The 19,756-nt window shown below is 33.6% G+C and overlaps 1 protein-coding gene and 1 pseudogene across 1 annotated transcript; both read right to left on the reverse strand.

The window, feature by feature from the left end:
- Window positions 1-5,264: 5,264 nt before the first annotated feature.
- Window positions 5,265-8,046, reverse strand: LOC120119480 (zinc finger CCCH domain-containing protein 29-like). The gene is made up of 2 exons (XM_039139296.1): window positions 7,821-8,046; window positions 5,265-7,413 (listed from the first exon to the last, which is right to left on the reverse strand). The coding sequence occupies exon 2, from the start codon at window positions 7,398-7,400 to the stop codon at window positions 5,388-5,390; it is 2,013 nt and encodes a 670-aa protein (XP_038995227.1). The 5' UTR covers window positions 7,401-7,413; window positions 7,821-8,046; the 3' UTR covers window positions 5,265-5,387.
- A 5,526-nt stretch (window positions 8,047-13,572) lies between these two features.
- On the reverse strand, window positions 13,573-18,212 carry LOC120119309 (annotated as a pseudogene).
- Between the last annotated feature and the right edge of the window lie 1,544 nt (window positions 18,213-19,756).

Below are 19,756 nucleotides of genomic sequence, written 5' to 3' on the forward strand. Positions count from 1 at the left end.
TTCGACGTCTGAAATATAACCCTTTTAAGGGTTATTCTGAAACCCTAAAATCATATACTCTCCCCCTCATTTCCTCAGCCGATCTCCCTCTCTCCTTCTCATAACAGAGAGCCGAAAAGGCTCTCAACACTTCTCCTTCTCACCCCTTTCTCCAGCAAACAGAGAACCCAAAACTCCCCGGCCACCGTGGATCGGTGGCCATGGGGAGTAAACTCATCTCTCTCTCACCTAAAAACCTAAGCGACTCAAAACCCCCAAAACCCACCTCACTCCAACCCTAACCAACCTAGAAGAGGAGAAGGCTTTACCTTCAGACGGGGCTAGCTGAGATCGGAGAAGGTCACAACGAGGTTCACGGTGGTGGTTCGAGGAGGAGGTAAAACTTTTCTTTCTTCTTTTTTTTTTCTATTTCGAGTTTCTCTCTGTCCCCCCTGGTTTTCTTTTTTTCTATTCTTTTATCTTTGCTTGCCTCTGGATTCCTGGTGAGATGATGATGATATCTAGGTAGCTAGGATTTGATTTCTCTGATTGGGTGAATAAAATCCAGATTTTTCGGGATTTTAGGGTGCTATTCTAATGGGTTTTTTTTAGATTTGGGTAAGTTTAGGCCACTGTTATTTGATTGGGTTACTGTTTTTACAGGAACCGGTCACTGTTCACGCAGGAGAGCAGTCGGCGGCGACGGGACACCTCGGCTTGGTGGCTCGGTGAAGATCAACGTGCGGCTGAGGGATTGGACTCTGGCTTGAGCGGCGGCTGTGTAGTTAGGGGATTAGGGTTTGAAACCCTAGTCTGATTTAGGGTTTGAAACCCTAAACTGATTTAGGGTTTGAAACCCTAAACTGATTTAGGGTTTGAAACCCTAATCTGATTTAGGGTTTGAAACCCTAATCTGATGGGTTGTTGGGCTCCGGGATTGGGCCAATTGGGCTTCGGGTTGTTGGGCCTCTGTAATCTGAATTGGGCTTAGGGATTAGGCCTGCAAAAATTGTAATAATAAATAATAATAAAATAATAAGATAACGATAATAATAATAATAATAATAAAATAACGGAAAAAAAAACCCGGACAAAAACGGGTGTTTACAATCATGAGATGATGTGTTCCTGCATGTTTAAATAATTAGAGTTCTCTTATAAATGTAATGCCTCACTAAGTCATAGACTTAGCGTGTGATTGTTTCACACGTAGGTTACAGAAGTGAGAAGAGTAAAGAGCAAGGTGGAGCAAGACAGGTCAGTTTTCCTTACCGAAAATCAGATCAGAAGAAATGTGAATAATATGGATGTTAATTTATAAAGTTCTAGTTGGCATGCATTCAAAATAATATATTGTCTAAGCTCTGATCCGGGTCGGATACGGGTTGGGGATGTTACATATAGTTTGCACCCATGTGTCAATGCCAATTTTATTACTCATTTATATGTATGAAGTATAGTTTGTTATAAAATTTAAAAATATATTTTAAAGATTGTTTGATGAAGGAAAATAAATAATTTAAATAAACAATAAATGATAGAGAGAATAAAAATTAGATTATCTTTAATTTAAAAGTTTTAATCTCGATCATCCACTTTCTTTTATCCAACTATATAAAAAGAACGAACTATATAAACCTTTTTAAGTTTTACAGATTATAACTCTATATGCATTCATACACTTATATTTATTGTAGCAATGTATTTCATAGTAAAATATATAAATAAAAATATTTATGTGAAAATATAAATTATAGATCATTAATTAAGTAATGATTAACTAATTAAATATTTTTTTTAATAATTTGAAGTAATTATAAAATAATATATGTTCAGATTTTTTTAATTAATTGAAAGTATATATTATATATCTTATAAATATAAGCACTTAAACTTAAAATTTTTAAAAATATATTTTATTTTATCACTAAAATCACTTAATAAATTTATTAACTAAATCATTATATCTGTGCAAGGATCCAAGATCAGACCAGTTTCAATTTGAAACCAACTTCTAATCTCCCAGATCTTTCTCAGGTTCTTTCCTTCAACCTTATCTTCTTGTGCTTTTTGGATTTAGATCTAATCTGTAAGGTGAAAAAATTCTCTCTGCGATTTATCTCCTCGTAGGGATTATTTCTCATTACAGACGTACATATGTACACTGCATCTGAAGACTGTTCAATTATGTATTTATTTAATTATTTATACATGCATTGCATTTTATCTTTATTTGTAATTTTTTGACTGCCGAAGGCCTTCCACGGAAGTTGCTCTCAACCTGGCGTTAGGGGCAGCCTACTACCCTACCTCCCTCTTATCCCATTACATAAGCATAATATTTGTATTGAAATAATATAATTGAAAAATAATTACCAAGGTGTGTGTATATATTAAAAAAAGGGTAAAGTACATAAATGGTCTCTTGATTATAAGATATTATTTTGTTAAGTCTATTGACTATTAAAAATTAAAAAGTAGTTATTTGATTATCTTTTTTTCTATTATCTAGGTAAATATAAGATAATATATGTTATAATATATGTTTAAAGATAACTCTAAATCATGTGACGTTGAACGTTCACACCCCTAGCATTCCTAGTGCTTGAACTTAGAATCTCAAGGAATAACAACAATTCCTTTTACCACCGAGGTTGTTTGGTTTGTGCCCTAGATTATCTTAAGTTGTTTTGTTTAGTCCATTGATTATTAAAAGTTACAAAATGATCATTCGACTATTCATTATGTTCTAAACTCGTCATTTTCTATTAAAAAAAACAACAATCGTCTGAGCTGGATGTTGACTGAGATATGATAGTAATTTGATATTATGAGATCAAATTTTAATATATCCTAGTCAGTAAGATAACGTACAACTTAGATTGTCGTCAAAATTTTAATATAAAAATACGATTTTGAAACACAATAAATAGTCGAATGATCATTTATTAACTTTTAATAAGTGAGGGGCTTAATAGAGCAACTCCTTATAATAGTAGGATTATTTTTAACTTTTTAATAATCAAGGAACTCAATAAAACAATATCCGATAGTTGGGATCATTTGTGTTCTTTACCCATTAAGAAAATGAAATTATTACCATTTAGCTCGCGCGGGTTAAGAACTCGACAGTTTAACTCAGTCAACGGCACAGTTTAAACCAAGAAAGGAAGAAGAAGAAAGCGTGGATTCTCAACAACAAAAAAAGAGAGGAGATTGATCGTAGTACAAGGCAAGAAATAAACATTTATGATTTTAACGTAAAAGTCAAAAAAAAAAAAAAAGAGGAGCTTGATCGTAGGACAAGGAGTTTGAATGCGGGCATGTACTATTAAGAGTGAAGCTAAAAATATTGACAAAGGAAAGCTTAGAACATTCATATGAAGTCGATACGAAAGACTCAACACATATAAATCTAACCTACAACGTATTTTTAAATTCAGAATGATTTTAATCCATTAAGTTCCAGAGAAAATAATAAATAAATTTTAAAAATATATAGTTAGTATATCGGTTACAAATATACAATTATATTTATTTTAATGTTTAAGAGTCTTATTTAAGGTTTATGGTTAAAATAAACAAATTACATTTACATAACGTGTATACCAAATAATAACCCTAAATTTAAAATCATAAATATTTAATATTTTTTAAATGAAAATAATGATTAGGAACAATTTTAAAATTTAAAATTAATATATATATATATATATATATATATATATATAATATATATATATGATTTTTAATATACTTTGGAAACAATATTTACAAATATATATGGGTTATACTTATATATATATATATATATATATATATATTACTTTGATTAATAAATCAGCATGCCATTAATTGGTTAAAGCATGTCACAACTTTTTATACGATTCGTTTGAACTTGACCCATCCTAAATTTACTTTTAAATAGTATGAATCAATAAAAACAAGTTTCAAGGATAGCGTCAAAACAAATATTTTTTTTGAATTAATCATTGATATTTGATCTATTGACTGACTAATTCAGATTGAGTACTACAGAGACGAGACAACAAATATAATTATGTTGATTTATTAATCAAAGTAGATTAGAGATATTGTTTAAAATAAAATATTAATAATTAAAGTATTTCAAGAAAAATAAAAAGTTAAGTGATTATTGATTATTAAGTCAAACATTATAAGTGATCTTTAGTATTATACCATTAAACTATTATTAAAATTAGTAGTTAACTAATAATATAATATAGAGCAAACATATTTGATCGGTTGGTCAAGCAATTCATATTTCATATTTATTCTCTCATATTTTATTAGGTCATGAGTTCTAGATCTACTAAAAACATTCATTGCCTTCCCCCAGAGTTTCCCTCCCCTCTAAGTATGATTAAGATTAGAATTAAGGTTAGTTAAAAAATTAATAATATAGTACAAAAAGAGAATAAAATACACACTGTTTCACTATTTTTATCATGCTATAAAATAAAAAATAATAAAAATAAATTATTCATTCTCTTTTACTCAATTATCGGGTTAAAATAATGTCTTTGGTTCAAATCAAATTTTGATAAATTAAATTTAGGATACTTTTAATTCGAATTACTTATATTTTGGGTTTAATTGGGTATCAATTTATATGGCTTCAGCTAAATTTATATATATTCTTATTCAGTTCGATTTATTCAGGTTTTATATTATATTTAAGTCATCACATTCGAATATGTATTAAATCAAATAAATCAATTGGATAAAATTTACCAAATCATATATTACATATATATTTTAAAAATAATCCTGTATAATAATAACAACAATAAATTTTGAACACTCGTATTTTTAGTGTACCAAATCAAACTTGTTAAATAAAATAAACCCAACATATAATAAACGTTTGGTTCATGAATTAGTCTCGTGGGCGGCTATCAGGACGAGTCAACTTGGTGGTTTAATAGTAATAAAGGGGATGTCCAGATAATAATTAATGCAAAAATAATACACTAAAGTGGTGTTAATAGATCCCTTTGTAACCGAAAAAAAATGGTGTTAATAGATAAATTGAAGTGCCAATATTTTCTAATAAAAAATAGGTGTAGCCTCATTTTAATATTCCATTTCTATTTGATAAAAAAAGTTATAATTGAAAACGAATTGTAGAATTTAAGATTAATTAAATAAAATTTTGAGAATAAAATTAGAACGAGATCGTTGATAAAGTTCATAATGGAGGATTCGCTTCTCCTTGCCGAAACATTCAGAACAATCCCCAATGGGGAAGAACATACAAAGAATTAAGAATATGAAATAATCAAAACCAATTTCTAATTTTGTTTTGATCCAACTTTTCACCTAATGATTCAAGAATATATGAAATATATGTTAAGAATAAAGCGATGAGCAAATGAAATATTTTTTCATGCCACCATCTGCTCTTGTTGTTCTATGTACATTTGCTCCGCCCATGGCGGCAGCCTTTCTCGAATGCCTTTACTGCTACTGTATTGTCGCTGCGGTTGCAACAGGGTTCCCATTGGGGTAACATCTTTCACAATAGAATGAACCCAGGACACATCTGGCTCGTCGATATCGGATGGCATCATGTCTGTCGTTGCTCTTGCGACGGGATTGTTGTTTCTAATATCAAAGGAAGCAGACTTCCTAAGCTTGTTTAGCTCGTCTCCTTGAACACCCCAATCCAATTTCCCATAGGGGGAGCTCCAATAAGACTTGTTTGAACACATTGTGGTGGCGGAATTAGCGGGCATGGTAAGTCCTGCATGGCTGGCTCCACGGTCTATGAAACTCTGGCTCCTTTTTGTGAATGCTGAACACCGGGTATTCATTACAGCTGCTGCCACTGCAGCCGATGAGTCAAAACCGAATGACGAGGGCTTCCTTACCGGAGATGAGGTAAGGTTTGATGGGTAGCTCGAACGGAGTTGGTTCATGTTTTGGCGCATTTTAAGCCCAGTTGGGGATTGCAACTGTGCTTGTATACCGGATGTTTCGGAGAGTCCCTTCAATGGAGACAGCAGGGAAGGGTCGAGGAATCCAAATGCATCATCAAGATTAGTAGGGTTCAAATCCCCACGCCAACTGTATTCTTTACTCCAACAAGATGGGGAAGAGAGACTCGATATCTCATCCATTAATTGTTGTTGCTGCAATTGGTTTTCAAGCTTGAGTAACTCCATTTTTAAATCAAAATCTCGGGCACTAGAAGCAGTCTTTAAACGGCTACCAGGTATCTGTAGCACAGGCACGGTGAGGCTAATTTTGTTCTGCCACAAGCTTCCAGGTTTTGGAGACGAAGAGGCTGCCATAGGAGACATGGGTGGTGTTGAAGCCATAGGCATCGGCAAGGATGATGAACAGAGTGCTAGAGGGCTCAAAGTCGTTGTGTCTACTGCATTCACTGCAGCAGACCTCGGAGATGGCATCGCTGAACCAGTTGAAGCATGCACAGGGCGTAATTCTTCTGGTTTGTGAGCAAAGAAGCAGACTTTACGTGCACAGCCAATCTCATCTTTGCAAAGTCGAGTCCGGTACTGAGCAGGATGAAGCCAGGATTCAAACACACCATGAGCATATTCACAATTATCTCCCTTGGGGCATGCCCCTTTTCGGAATTCAGGGCAAGGTACACAGCTATAAGGGTACTTCCTCGGGTCCCTCCTCCTCGCATTCTCACCGGGATGAACAAAAGGGCACTCGGTCCAATCATGGGAGTAAGCCCTTGAGCAAGGTTTAACCTTAAATGTATACATCCTGAAGTCATCGGTTCCATATATCCCGTAGTTGATATCGGGCAGTGATGCATCCACAGGATATTCTTTCTTCTCGGACCCTTCTTTCAGCAACTGAGGCATCATCATCTTAGCAGAATTTTCGTCCCTGTCAAAAACATCACCACCATTCATCAACAACCCTATCACCTTTCTTCTGGAATTACTCGAAGCTTTTAAACCCGAAGCAATCAGATCAACAGGTTTGTTCCCATTAGCATCAGCACAATTCACTTCGGCAGACACATCAAGAAGCAGCTTGATGATCTCTACCGAAGAATCCGCACCACCAGCAACGGCACAGTGTAGGGCAGTAACCCCATCACTACCCGAAGCTCTATTCACATCGATCTTACCACTTCCAATGATATATTTCAAAACCTTGACGCTACCAAACATGGCCGCAATCATCAAAGGCGTCCTCTCTTCAAACCCCATCTTTCTCAACCCTAATCTTCTACCATACCAGTAGCTCGCCTCACCAAAATCCAAACCCTTCTCTTCTACTTCACTTCTAAAGGCTACCATATCATCAGAGGCAGCCAATTCTAGCAAAATCGAGCATTCACGAGGAGCACCGGCTTTCAGCTCCTCCATGTTCAAATTTGAGGGAATAAGTTCACTCTTTGAACCACTGAACATCCCACAAAAAGACCTGCATAATTATTACAGCAACAAGAACTCAGTTTCTCACTTCATAGCAATAATAAAACAGGAAGAAACATTCTTAAGCTCTGCTAGACCAAAGTACAAACAAATCTTCGAGTTCGAGGTTTTTCGGGTTTTTTTTCAAGAACTGAAAGCAAAACAACCCAAATCCAAAACTGAAACTCCAGAAAAAGAAATCCAAAATTTAGATTTTTTTGTTACATATTCCCCAATTCAAATAATCCATAAATTCAAACATATAACACAGAAAACAGCTATGGGTCTAAACAAAAATTCCTAAGAAAAATTCACAGCAAAGAACCAAAAATCCGAAAACCCAACAATAAAAAACTCATAAATTCAACACGTCATCTAAAAAACAAGAAAAGTGAACCCAAAGGTCAAGTATTTTACCTTTAAGCAGTCTCCGTTGAAGAAAACCAAGAGGGAAAAAAGGGGTAATAGTTGAAAATTGTTGAGGATAAGAGAGAGTCTGGTACTTTGGGTTTGAAGAACAAGTTGAGGAGAAAAAAGAGTAAGTTGGAGACCCTTTTAAGTTTGAGAATTTGGTGTTTGTTTAGTAGGAAAATGGGAGGAAAGTGAGACTTTTCTTCCCGCGTTTCTATTAACGGGTCAAAGTCTAATCTTCAAAGGGGCAAGCTTTTCATTAAGTTATTCATCTTCCATGGCTATCTTTATTAATAGGGATTGAGAGAGACATGGGAAGGGTCCCCTACAAGTTCTTGTTTTGCTCTACTGGAAAAATCAAAAGATGAAGTGCGTTTCCTGGCGTTTTTCCCGAAATACAATTTTTGGATCCGATAATTAATTGTGACACTTATCCACTAATATTATTGATTTAGTATTTTTTTTACACAGTGATAATAAAATGCGGACTATGAGTTGCGTGTGGAATTCTATCCGAACTGATGTTCATTCTTGCTTTTGTTGAACTCTAACATGTAGGCTCGTGTCTTTTTTTTTAATTTCCCAATCATCCGTGCATTGATTATCATTTATCATTTTCTCTCCTCTTTCTATAAATACCGTACTTAACACAATATTTAAACCACAATTAAATTTTAAATTCTCTCATTCTTCCCATTATCAATATTTCTATTAAAAAGATAAAATATTTTTATTATATTATAATTATTTAATAATTTAATTTTTATTGTTATATTTTTATTACTTTTTACAGTTATAAAATGAAATGCGAGTTACTACGTTTACATGTGAATCATATCTCGGCATTTTACCGATACGGTATCAGTTTTAAATTGTGTTGTTATTTTAATTATTGTGAATGTTTTATTTATTTAATTTTTTAGTATTAGTTTATGTTTTAATTTGTATAATATTTATTAAATTAGGAGAGAGACCATATATTAGATTCATTTATTCGTAACGTTAAGTTAGAGATACCTACTCGTGTCTGGTTATATTTAGTCGAGGTTGGATTCGATTACGTAGAGAAATAGGAAGCACACTATAACCTTGAACCCAACCTTATTTTTGCACTGGTTGAGAGGTGGAGACCTAAGACACACACATTTCATCTTCCATGTGGAGAGTGCACTATTACGCTAGATGATGTTTCCATAAAATTTGGGGCTTTCACTAGATGGGGTTATGATTTATGGGGTGGCGGATAGTGACAGATATTCCTTGTGCGAGGAGTATCTTGGAGGTGTCTCGCATAATTTCAACGGTGGTCAAATATCGTTAAATTGGTTGGATACAACTTTTAAACATTTGAGTCACAACGCCTCCGAGAAACAGATTAAAATGTATGTACGGGCTTGCATATTACAACTAATATGAGGGATCCTGATGCCCGATAAATCGCTCAACCAAGTTCATTGTATGTGGTTGCGTCACTCGCAGATTTTCACGTTGCCGACACACTCAGTTGGGCTCCACAGTTTTGACATTTTTGTATAGGGAAATGTGTCGAGCAACTGATTATCAAAAAATGTTATCGGTGGATGTTTACTTCTTCTCTAGTCTTGGGCGTGATATCGCATTCCCTTTCTATGTTCGGTCATGAAAAACCCTTTAGTCTTCCTGCTATTGCTGAGGTAATTTCAATACTGAAATCATATATAAATAATTTTATTGAGTATATAATGAAATTTTTGTTATTGACTATGTGGTCAAGTGCAATAAAAGATCATCGGGATTTACCAGATGAATTGGAAGAAATTTGGCTACTCATTGATCAAAAGGCTGATATAGATGTATTTATTTAAATTTTATTATTTATTTTTAATTATCGTTATATAATTAGAATATTATTTTGATAAAAATTATATATATTTGTTTTATTTTCAATGAGCTCCTTATTCTACTGAAGAAATGAGGATTTGTATCCCGCATAACTTGAAATGCATATTAGATGTTTGGATGGCAGTGGTCCCTCAGATATGTTATGCTATTGTCGAGTGGCATCCTACTGATCGTGTGCTCCGCCAATTTGGTTTTGTACAATCTACTCTGGAAGCACCTAAGAATCTCGACGATATGTATATCATTGATAGACGAGGCAAAAAAAAAGTTTATTGGCTGTTGAAGCACATCGAGTGGGTAATGATATATGAGGATCGACGTGGATGCATTCTTTATACGAAACTCGTTTACGTGGATTATTATTGGTTCCAGATGATTATTATGAGTGGTTCAACACGAACGGAAAATCATTACTACTTTTTGAGGAAGCACGAGACGGGAGCATTCATCAACGCCGACAAAGTCATCCACCGTCACAACATCACCATCCCTCGACTCGTGGGCGGAGAGTAGACGCTTTTGGCTCGTCCTCAATTGTAGCACCGAAACCATCATAGTAACCACCATCTATAACGGTGTACATTCCGTAGCCATTTTAGATGACACTGCAGTCGTATCAGATGACACCACAATCATTTCACATACCACCGTAGCTAGGTTAGACGCCACCGATTCCATATTAGATGACATCGTCGTAGGGTTTTATGACCCCTCCTGGAGGATATTATACTTCTATGCTTGTAGATCCAGCGTGGGGTTCATATGTTGATTATTTGGCGGTTGAAGGTTCACCACATACACATACACCTACGACGTAATTTTTGCACTCATCGATGTCGGTGTTTTCACAGTTTTCACAGTTTTCTGTGAGCGGTGGGATAATCAATCATACACCTCCAGGGTCATTATTCTATGGAGGTACTACATCGTCATCTGTCCCTCATCAACAAAATGTAGATACTCATGATGATGATGAGAGTGAGGAGGAATAACAAGTTATACGAAGAAATCCTCATCGACACAGACAACCACTACCCTGCGAAACACATTCAAGACGCAGACATCGATAGAGTTGTTTAGTTTGTAATGTTTTTATTTAATTTTATTTGTTTACCAGCAACTGTAAAGTTTTTATTTAATTATGGACTTTTTATTTATTTTGTTTGTTATTGTTTTTATTATTTAATTGTTCGAATCGTATCGTCTGCATTTAATATTTCTCATTAGATATTTTTATTTTTTGAATTGTATCATTTTCTTGTATTTAGTTTGTAATGTTTTTTATTTAATTTTCACTTGAGTAGCCCATGACTTGGCGATGCTCAAATGACATTAATTGAAAGAAAATAAAAATTAAATAACACAAACTTAGATTTTATAAACAACAATTACATCATCACAACATCAACGGTTAATTGATGACAAAAGAGATGGACGTTTTTTCCTATTGTGTCTAGGTTTCTACAATACCTACATCTTTTGTTTTCTCTGGACGTCTCCTGAATATTCATATCACAATGAATTCGAGTGGATTTTAGATGACCGAACTCCCTTAATAAGGACGGATCTGGTACAATCAGAAGCGAATTTTGAACCTCATCAAAGTCTTTCTCATTATCTATAGGGGAACTCAAATTCATATACCTTAAATACTTCTGAAAGTCTGTATACGGGATCCACAAAACGATTATAATCTTAACGAGTATGAGAGCAAGTTGATATGACATGGGAGCATGGATACTTCAGAGCTTGAAAATAACCACAATCACACCACCCCTGTCTCGTAGATTAACTTTGAACGAGTTAAATTGAATCCGTTGAAGAGGTCGCAACATCTCTGTGACACGAAGTAATTCATGGGTTCTAGAGAAGATTGTTACAGATATTTTATTTGATGCAACAATTCTTTTTTGTAGATCTACAACTAATATTAAGTGATAGACATTAGGGGTGTGCAAAAATACCTAACCCGGTTAACCTGACCCGTCGACTCGAACATTAAAAAATCGGGTAACTTTTTAAAAAAATTACCTGACCGGGTCGGATACTCGACCCCGACCCGACATTTCCCGGGTCGGGCTTGAGTCACAAAATTGTGTTTTTTCGGGTATCCGGTTAGTTTTTTTTAAATATATATATATATATATATATATAAATAATATAATATAATGGATTATTTATATTATAAATTATTAGATTTTGTATTTCAAACTTTTAAATTTTATGTTCGGATGTTGGAGTATATAATTCGAAGTTCGAACATTTAAATTTGTGCATAATTTTTTAATTTATAATTTGAAAATGAAAAAAACGTGTACCCGCAACATCCGGGTCTGGACACGGGCCGAGAAATCACCGAACCGGATGTTCCGGGTACCCGAATTTGCACACTCCTGATAGACATGACCATTTTGTATCCAAGTTTGAACTTGTCCCTCGAGCTTGGCAAAAAATGCTCCCTCTCCCAAATGAAAATACGTCGTTTGAACCAAAGTCGTTACTGGTAAATGGTGTGCCCCTTTTAAGGTTAAATTGATAGCATTAACCAAGTTGGCCGTTATGTGTTCATATCGATATCCACCATCATATGTATTTGTCCACATTTCTTTGTTTATGAGGTTGGTGTAATTATATCCTTTCTCGTACTTTCCTCGCAAATCTTGAAGCGTGGACTCAAATGCTTCAGGTAATAATTCGTAACCTGAGCGTCAAATGTAGAACTTATTGTTAAGTTTTCATAAAAAATGAAAATGATTGAGAAATAATATTAGGCATTTTTACATATACATGCGCACAAGTAATTGACACTCATCATTCTTCTTGAACTTTCCATGATAGTTAGCAGTAATGTGTCGGATACAGTAGCGATGTTGGACATAGAGTGGTTGCCACATTGGACCCAAAGAATTCATTGTTGCTTTGATCTCAGCTTCGCGATCTGAAATGACACAAATTTTTCCCACTCGTGACAACATGTAAGTGTAAGTTTATTAGAAGAAAAGCCCAAGAATGTATATCTTCTCCTTCAACAAGGGCAAAAGCAATTGGAAGAATGTTGCGATTACTATTTTGAACAACTGTCAATAGTAAAACTTGCTTGTATTTTCCATACAAGAATGTCCCATCAATTTGGACTACGGGTTTACAGTATTTCACAACATGAATGCATTGTGGGTATGTCCAAAAATGCTGGTAGAATTGGCATTGATTGCGAAGCACTCGATCATTGTGGTATGCATGACAAGTTTTGAAGTCGACAATTGTCCAAGGATTCAATCTACGCACTACCCTAAACCAACTTGATAGTTCGTTGTAAGATGCATCCCACTCGCTGTGAAGTTTTTTAATGGCATTCTGCTTTGTCTTCCATGTTTTCCCGTATGAGACGGTGTACCTATATTGCAACTATATAGCTGAAAACAACACCACAATAGCTATATGAGAGTTTGCTTTGACCATGGGCATGATGGTAGTCATAGTTTGAGGATAATGATAAAATATTCAAAAGTTTGAGGACTAATTTAGAATGGTAGTCATAGTTTAGGGATGAAACTGAAACATTTAAGAGTTGAGGGTTAATTTAGAATAAGTTTCATAATTATCGTAACAACAAATAATATTTAAATAAATTAGATTGTGGAGTCAAAATTTTAGACAAAGTACTAAAACAATCTAACGGATTGTAAAATTTCTTATTATTGATCTAAAAGGAGCAAAAGCAACATGGGACATTTCACAACTTTTCTCATGAAACTACAATAGCTTTTACATACATACATACATACATATATATATATATATATATATATATATACATATATACATATATACATACATACATATATATATATATACATATATATATATATACATACATATATACATACATATATATATATATATAAATACATATGCATTCATCTCATTGCGGTGCAAAGCAAAGGGTTAAAAAGTAATGAATTGGTGGTGGTGGATTGATAACTCTACACTATTTCTTCAAACTCAAAGAACATTAGGAGCCTTACTTTTTTGTATTTCACTCTCTTCATATCATGCAGAGTGACGGACCGGATCCCAGTCTTTAGCTCCGGTATCGGCAAACATGTTTGTCCACCATGCAAGTCGTATTCCCGTACTTCGATCCGGAGCAGTGCCAGTTCCGGAACGGTCAACGAAAATGTGAATTCTTCACCCCATACTGGGATCCAATCATCTTCAATGACCTTTGTTTTCCTTTTAGCTTCATCTGCCGGCACTCCCGCAATGTAAATCTGCCATTGTCTATGAGCAATAATCATCATTTATGTATATATCAATATATCATATATTTGAGGACCATATGTCAATCTATAATGGTCTTGTAAACCTATTTCAATTGGTTATATGTGACGGATATGTATTTAACTCAAATATATTCAATTTTTTCTCAAGATTCTTATACAATTAAAAGGTTTTTAGAGGATCATATTTTGAAAGGAATATAAAAACTTCAAAGAAAAATAAAAGTACTAACATAACTAGAAACTCGTTTAACAAATATTCTCTATAAAAGTTTCACGTGCATCATTTTTTTTTGAAATATTTATGTTCAATATTTGTATTAGGCACATATTCATAGAGGGTAAAGAGAAAAAAGTCCCCAAGAACCCTTCACCTGAAAATATTAAAGAAGTTTAACATATTTATATCAGACACATTTATATCCAACACATTAACTCGATCAAAATTATTTTTCAAACCTTTGTGTATAAATCTGGAGGAGAGTATGTGTCAAAATGTGTGGCTAAAGTCCAACCGCCATCCATCTCCCATATATATTTTCACCTGTTGATTTGCAATAAAAATATTTTTCTACGTCATTTTGATTCTTCATTTTATTCGAAATCAATGTCAATGTCCGATATATATTTAGCCATAAGTACGAAAATATAGCCCTTCAATTACATTATGAAAATAAATAAATATACTTGTGTTACACACATATTGTGTCCGACGGTAAACTCGAATAAGAGGGAGCATATTTTTTTCACTGGAAAAGTTGCTTTGGGATCAATTAGCTGATCAAATGATCGTGTCAAATACTCAGGTTTCACATACCCGCATCCTCCATTGGCTCTAAACATGCCATGCATCACCCACAGATGTTTTCCAAATCCATGATAGAAGGACATTCATATGCGGCTATTAGATACATTATTTACCAGGCTCCGTGAAAGTTATTAGACCCGAATTAACTTACTCGAAATCTTCATTTCACTCGAACGAACTTGTATTAAATATACTTGTCCAACACATATTCAAACATGAATACGAAGAATATCACCCGAAAGGTTAACATGAATGTTAAATGCAACCATTTGAGCTCCATGCATCCATCCGATAGTTGGTTTGTAATTTGACGAGTGAAATCGAGTAGCCTTCGGATAGATTCGCAGGATATTTTTCTGTGTAAACCTGAAAAAAACTATGTTACTAGGATTTGAGTGGAGTGTCGGGTACGAATATGCATTAACATGAATATGTACTCACTTGAAAATGTGCGAAATACAGATATTTCAACAAAAATAACGAAAAAGAAATGCTGAGAATTTGAAGGGTTACCTTACAAAATGAAATCCAAGAGATCCGGCAGCCTTTTCGAGCTGCTGTTCGCTTATACTAAGACGTTGAACCTTATCAGGATCAACTTTTAATGCTTCTTTTAAGCCACCCTTTGGCTTTCCTGCACTAATGGTTATTAGGCGCTTGTACTTGACTACCCCGGCTTGGACTGATTTGATGTTTTCATCTTCTTCCTCACTTTCACTCTGCAAATATCCGAATGCATAATGACTTAATCCGAAAAACAGCTAAGACATCTGAAAACATTCGAATTCATAGTGTGTATTGCCTTTCAAAAATTTGAACAATCTTGTGTCACAAGTATCAACGCTAAATACTCAAATTGGAATCCCAACAACATAGTAATTTTCTGCTAAACCCTTCTGAGTCATTTGTTTCCCTTGGGGTGTTCTCTTCGTCGGAGTCTTTCGACCGAGAATCTAGATATTCTTACGGTGGTTTCGTCGAAATCATGATTCGGTATTTCAACGATTCCGGTGAAGGGAACAATAAGCAATCTGTGTCCGGATAGTACAAGAGACTTTCAAATGTTTGATTGATCGTCTACAAGATTTTCGAAATTATTTCCAATCATTGTAGAGGAAAAAGAAAACTCGAAAGGGTAAACGAGACAAATGAAAGACTGACCTCAGCAACTTTAGCTTGCAATTCTGGTGTAAGATGGTCTTCCAATGTTATAACAACTGGATAAGGGGAACTAACAAAAGCATACTCTCTAATGGATATCAAACATTGGATAAGTGACACTGGACTCGTCAAGGTCCTATAATTCCAAAAGCAAAAAATGCTGTTAGAGAAATTCCGATATACAATTACAGTAGACTTATCTAAAGATCGAGTTATCCGTTCAAGCTCGAATGCCTATCGGATATTTGAGAGAATTTGGCATAAACTCAGGCCATAGATTATGAATTTGATGTATTACGTGCTATCATTTCAAACAAAATCCTTCTAGAGATTGAACCCAGAGTTTATCTTAGTTCAAATATCACCCTTAAATGGTGACACTTAGTAGGTTTGGGATTTGACTCAGAGCATCTATGATCTTTAGTATGAATGTTGGATATATATATATATATATATATATATATATAATATATATATACACACACACATATATATGGCAAGGGTAGCTTCAACATTTTCAAGTATTTCTCGCATTTCAAGTATCCTTAGAGAATCATATCCTCATATCTGCATCCAAAATAGGGATGTAAATAAAATGAGACATATCATAAACTACTCGAGATAAACTTAGTCAAAACTCGGTCAATTCTCGAATATAATGAACCCGACTCGACTCAAATTCTTAATAAGTTAAAACGAACTACTTGATACCTGACTTAAAAAGCTCGTGAGGAATTAGAAAGAAAAAAAATATTCAATTTTAAGTTTTTTAATTAAATTATTAATAATATTAACATTTACATGTTATTCTATTTAAAAAAACAATATAAGGCTTTTATGTACTTAAGTCTTAAGGTTCAAGTTTGAGTTTGAGCTTCAATTGAGCTAAGCCTAATAATATTTTGAGTTCAAGTTTTTTTACGCTCGAGTCAAGTTCAATTTTTTATTTTTAGTCGAGTCGAGTTCAGCAGTACTCGAGCTCGGCTCTTTTACAACCCTAATCTAAATATAAATCATATATGATAATATATATATGTGTGTGTGTGAGAGAGAGTGTATGCGTGTATATTTCAAGAAAAATGAAGAATTTAGAAAAAGAGGGTTGAAACATCTTTTATACTGAAATCTAATTCCCTTTGAAGAATATAAAAATAGGGTGTTTGCAAATGATTGTTGAAATTATCTTCCATGAAGAACATAAATTTCAGTGTTTGAGGAACTAGGCCAAAGATCAAGTTCGATGACTCGAACACCACTTTGCAAAGCCTTGATAATTGGAACCTCACTACAATCACTGCTCAGTTGATTCCCAGTTAGATAGGAATTATGGCCAGTATATATGTAATAATTCGACAATGGAGCAGTCATATTATGGTGAACCTGGAAAATACGATAAACTATAAAAGACTCTCCAAATACACGAAAAACTCTCGAATAGGTGTATTCAACGTATATTCGTATTCGATACTCATGTCTAAGTCCAAATAATATAAATCACCAAGGGAATAAGAAAACAACCTAATATATAATTTCAAAATCTTGTGATATTTCGATTCTTTATTTTTCTTTATATATATGTGCATGACATCTTATGTGATGTATATTTGGATGAACAAATGGATATAATTATTTTTTTAAACATCGATGTTTTTCATTACTGATAGTTACATTAAGCTATGTGTATCCTAAAGTTAAACCTAGTCGTTCCCTAATTCTTATGTAATTTAATTATTTTATTTATATTTTCTATTATTATTATTATATGTTTCTACTTACTAAAATTACATAAATTCACCTCTTAAAATTTTATAGAATTTCCTCCTGCACAAGTCCATATGTCCATCTTTAAACATAACTATTCTTTCAAGACTCGAATTTGAGATTTAATTAAAAGATGTACTCTATCACGAGATGATTGACAATAAAGAACCATCAAGATCATGGTATACATTATTCAAATTCGAATGTGAATATCAAACATGAGTATATTAGATCTCTCTAAGACTTTTGTTATGTATTCACAAGGTCCTTGAATAATCATATCCCAATGCTCATGTGGAATACGTATAGAACAGATATGGCATACAAACAAACAGACAAATACAACATAAAACACATCGACACAACGGAAGAAAAACGATTACCTGAGTTCCAATAGGACCGTTGAGATCATTGGAAAACATGAAATAAAAGAAATCATCAAGGCTCAACGAGCTCCTCACAACTTTCGTCAAAGGGTGTCTCTTGCTCATAACCTGTTCGATGATATGCTAAGCATCGTCGAGTCTCGTGTTAACGTCGTTTTGGTGGACAGCAAGGAACCGTCTTAACTGATCGGCGCTCATATGGAGCGAGTCGTCCGTGAACAACTCAAACGCCTTGTTAACATCGGGAGGTGATTTGACTTTGCTGTTCTTGAACTTCCTGTTGAATAAACTAAACAGCTTGTAATTGTAGCTTCCAAAGGTAGGGCCCCCATTAATCTTCTCCTTTCCCTTATCCGATCTTTGCTTGTCTTTTTTGCGTTGAGATTTACTCGATTTTGGGATCTTCTTTTTGCATTTGGAGCTGGATTCCATGGAGATGATGTGTTTTCCCTTTCGTTTTTTTTTGGGGTTTCATTTCCTTCGAGCCTGCAGCTTTTCAAGGTCGATCATTCGAAAACTCTACATTTTTTTCTTCTTCTAGTAAACGAGAATGGGATGTTGTCCCTTGGAAGAAAACCCGTAACCCATGGGTGTAAATCCCATTTGATCTGTATAATAAAATATAAAACTGGTCACCTTCATTTCAAGTTTATCAACTTTTGGTCATTAATTTTAAAATTTTACATTTTGCTCATTAGTGTTAGAGTAAAGTTTAAAAAAGTCACTAAACTACCCTTAAATATCTTTTTTGTAAATTAAACTTTCAAAAATTATAAAATAAACATTAGACATTGAAATTTATTACAAGATATACAGGTGTTAAAAATTTCGGTTAACCAATTGAACGGAAAATTTTTTCGGTTAATTGGTCGGTTAATTTTAGGTTCAGTTGATTAACGGTTAATGATTTTTTAAAGTTCAGTATCAGTTAATTCAATTCAAAATCAAATAATTAATTGAATTAATCAATTTAATCAAAAATTTTAAATATTTAATATATTAATAGCTTTAGGAGTGTTTAAATTTTGATTTTAACTGAATTAACCGATTAGCCGAAAATATTAAATAATATAAATATATATATCAACTGTCTGATTAACCTTCTATTTTGTATGGTATTGTTCTATCAATCATACAAAATTCTTTACAAAAAATTGACCGATTAACCGAACTTTGTTTGTTTTGGTTAATTATTTTTGAAAAAGTTTTGGTTCAATTAATGGTTAAAGCAAAAAAAATCGATTAATAATTTTTTAAAAGTTTAGTTCGATCGATTAACTGAACCAATCGATTGAACACCCCTAATAAGATAGACATTGCATCGCTAGTTGCTATTAACATGTTGATGTGATGCATTAAAATTAAGGATAAATTACATCAAATACAACTAAAATTTAGATCTTGAATCGTTTATATTATTGAACTTTCAATTTTTCCAATTATAATGATGGATTTAGTTTTAACCTCAATTATATCACTTGACCATTAACGTTAATGGCGCAATGACGTGGACAAAACAATTTTGTTTTGACGACAACTATTGATGCCTAAAATAACATCGTTTTAGGCATTAAACTTTTAAATTGTTTCTTTTTTAGTATGTACTTCTTTGTTCGCTTCTGGCAACTAATCATTGTCTATCACCAATTATCTTTTACGGCAAAA

Source organism: Hibiscus syriacus, unplaced genomic scaffold, assembly GCF_006381635.1.
Source record: "Hibiscus syriacus cultivar Baekdansim isolate YM2019G1 unplaced genomic scaffold, ASM638163v2 tig00110332_pilon, whole genome shotgun sequence".
NCBI classification, from domain to species: domain Eukaryota; kingdom Viridiplantae; phylum Streptophyta; class Magnoliopsida; order Malvales; family Malvaceae; genus Hibiscus; species Hibiscus syriacus.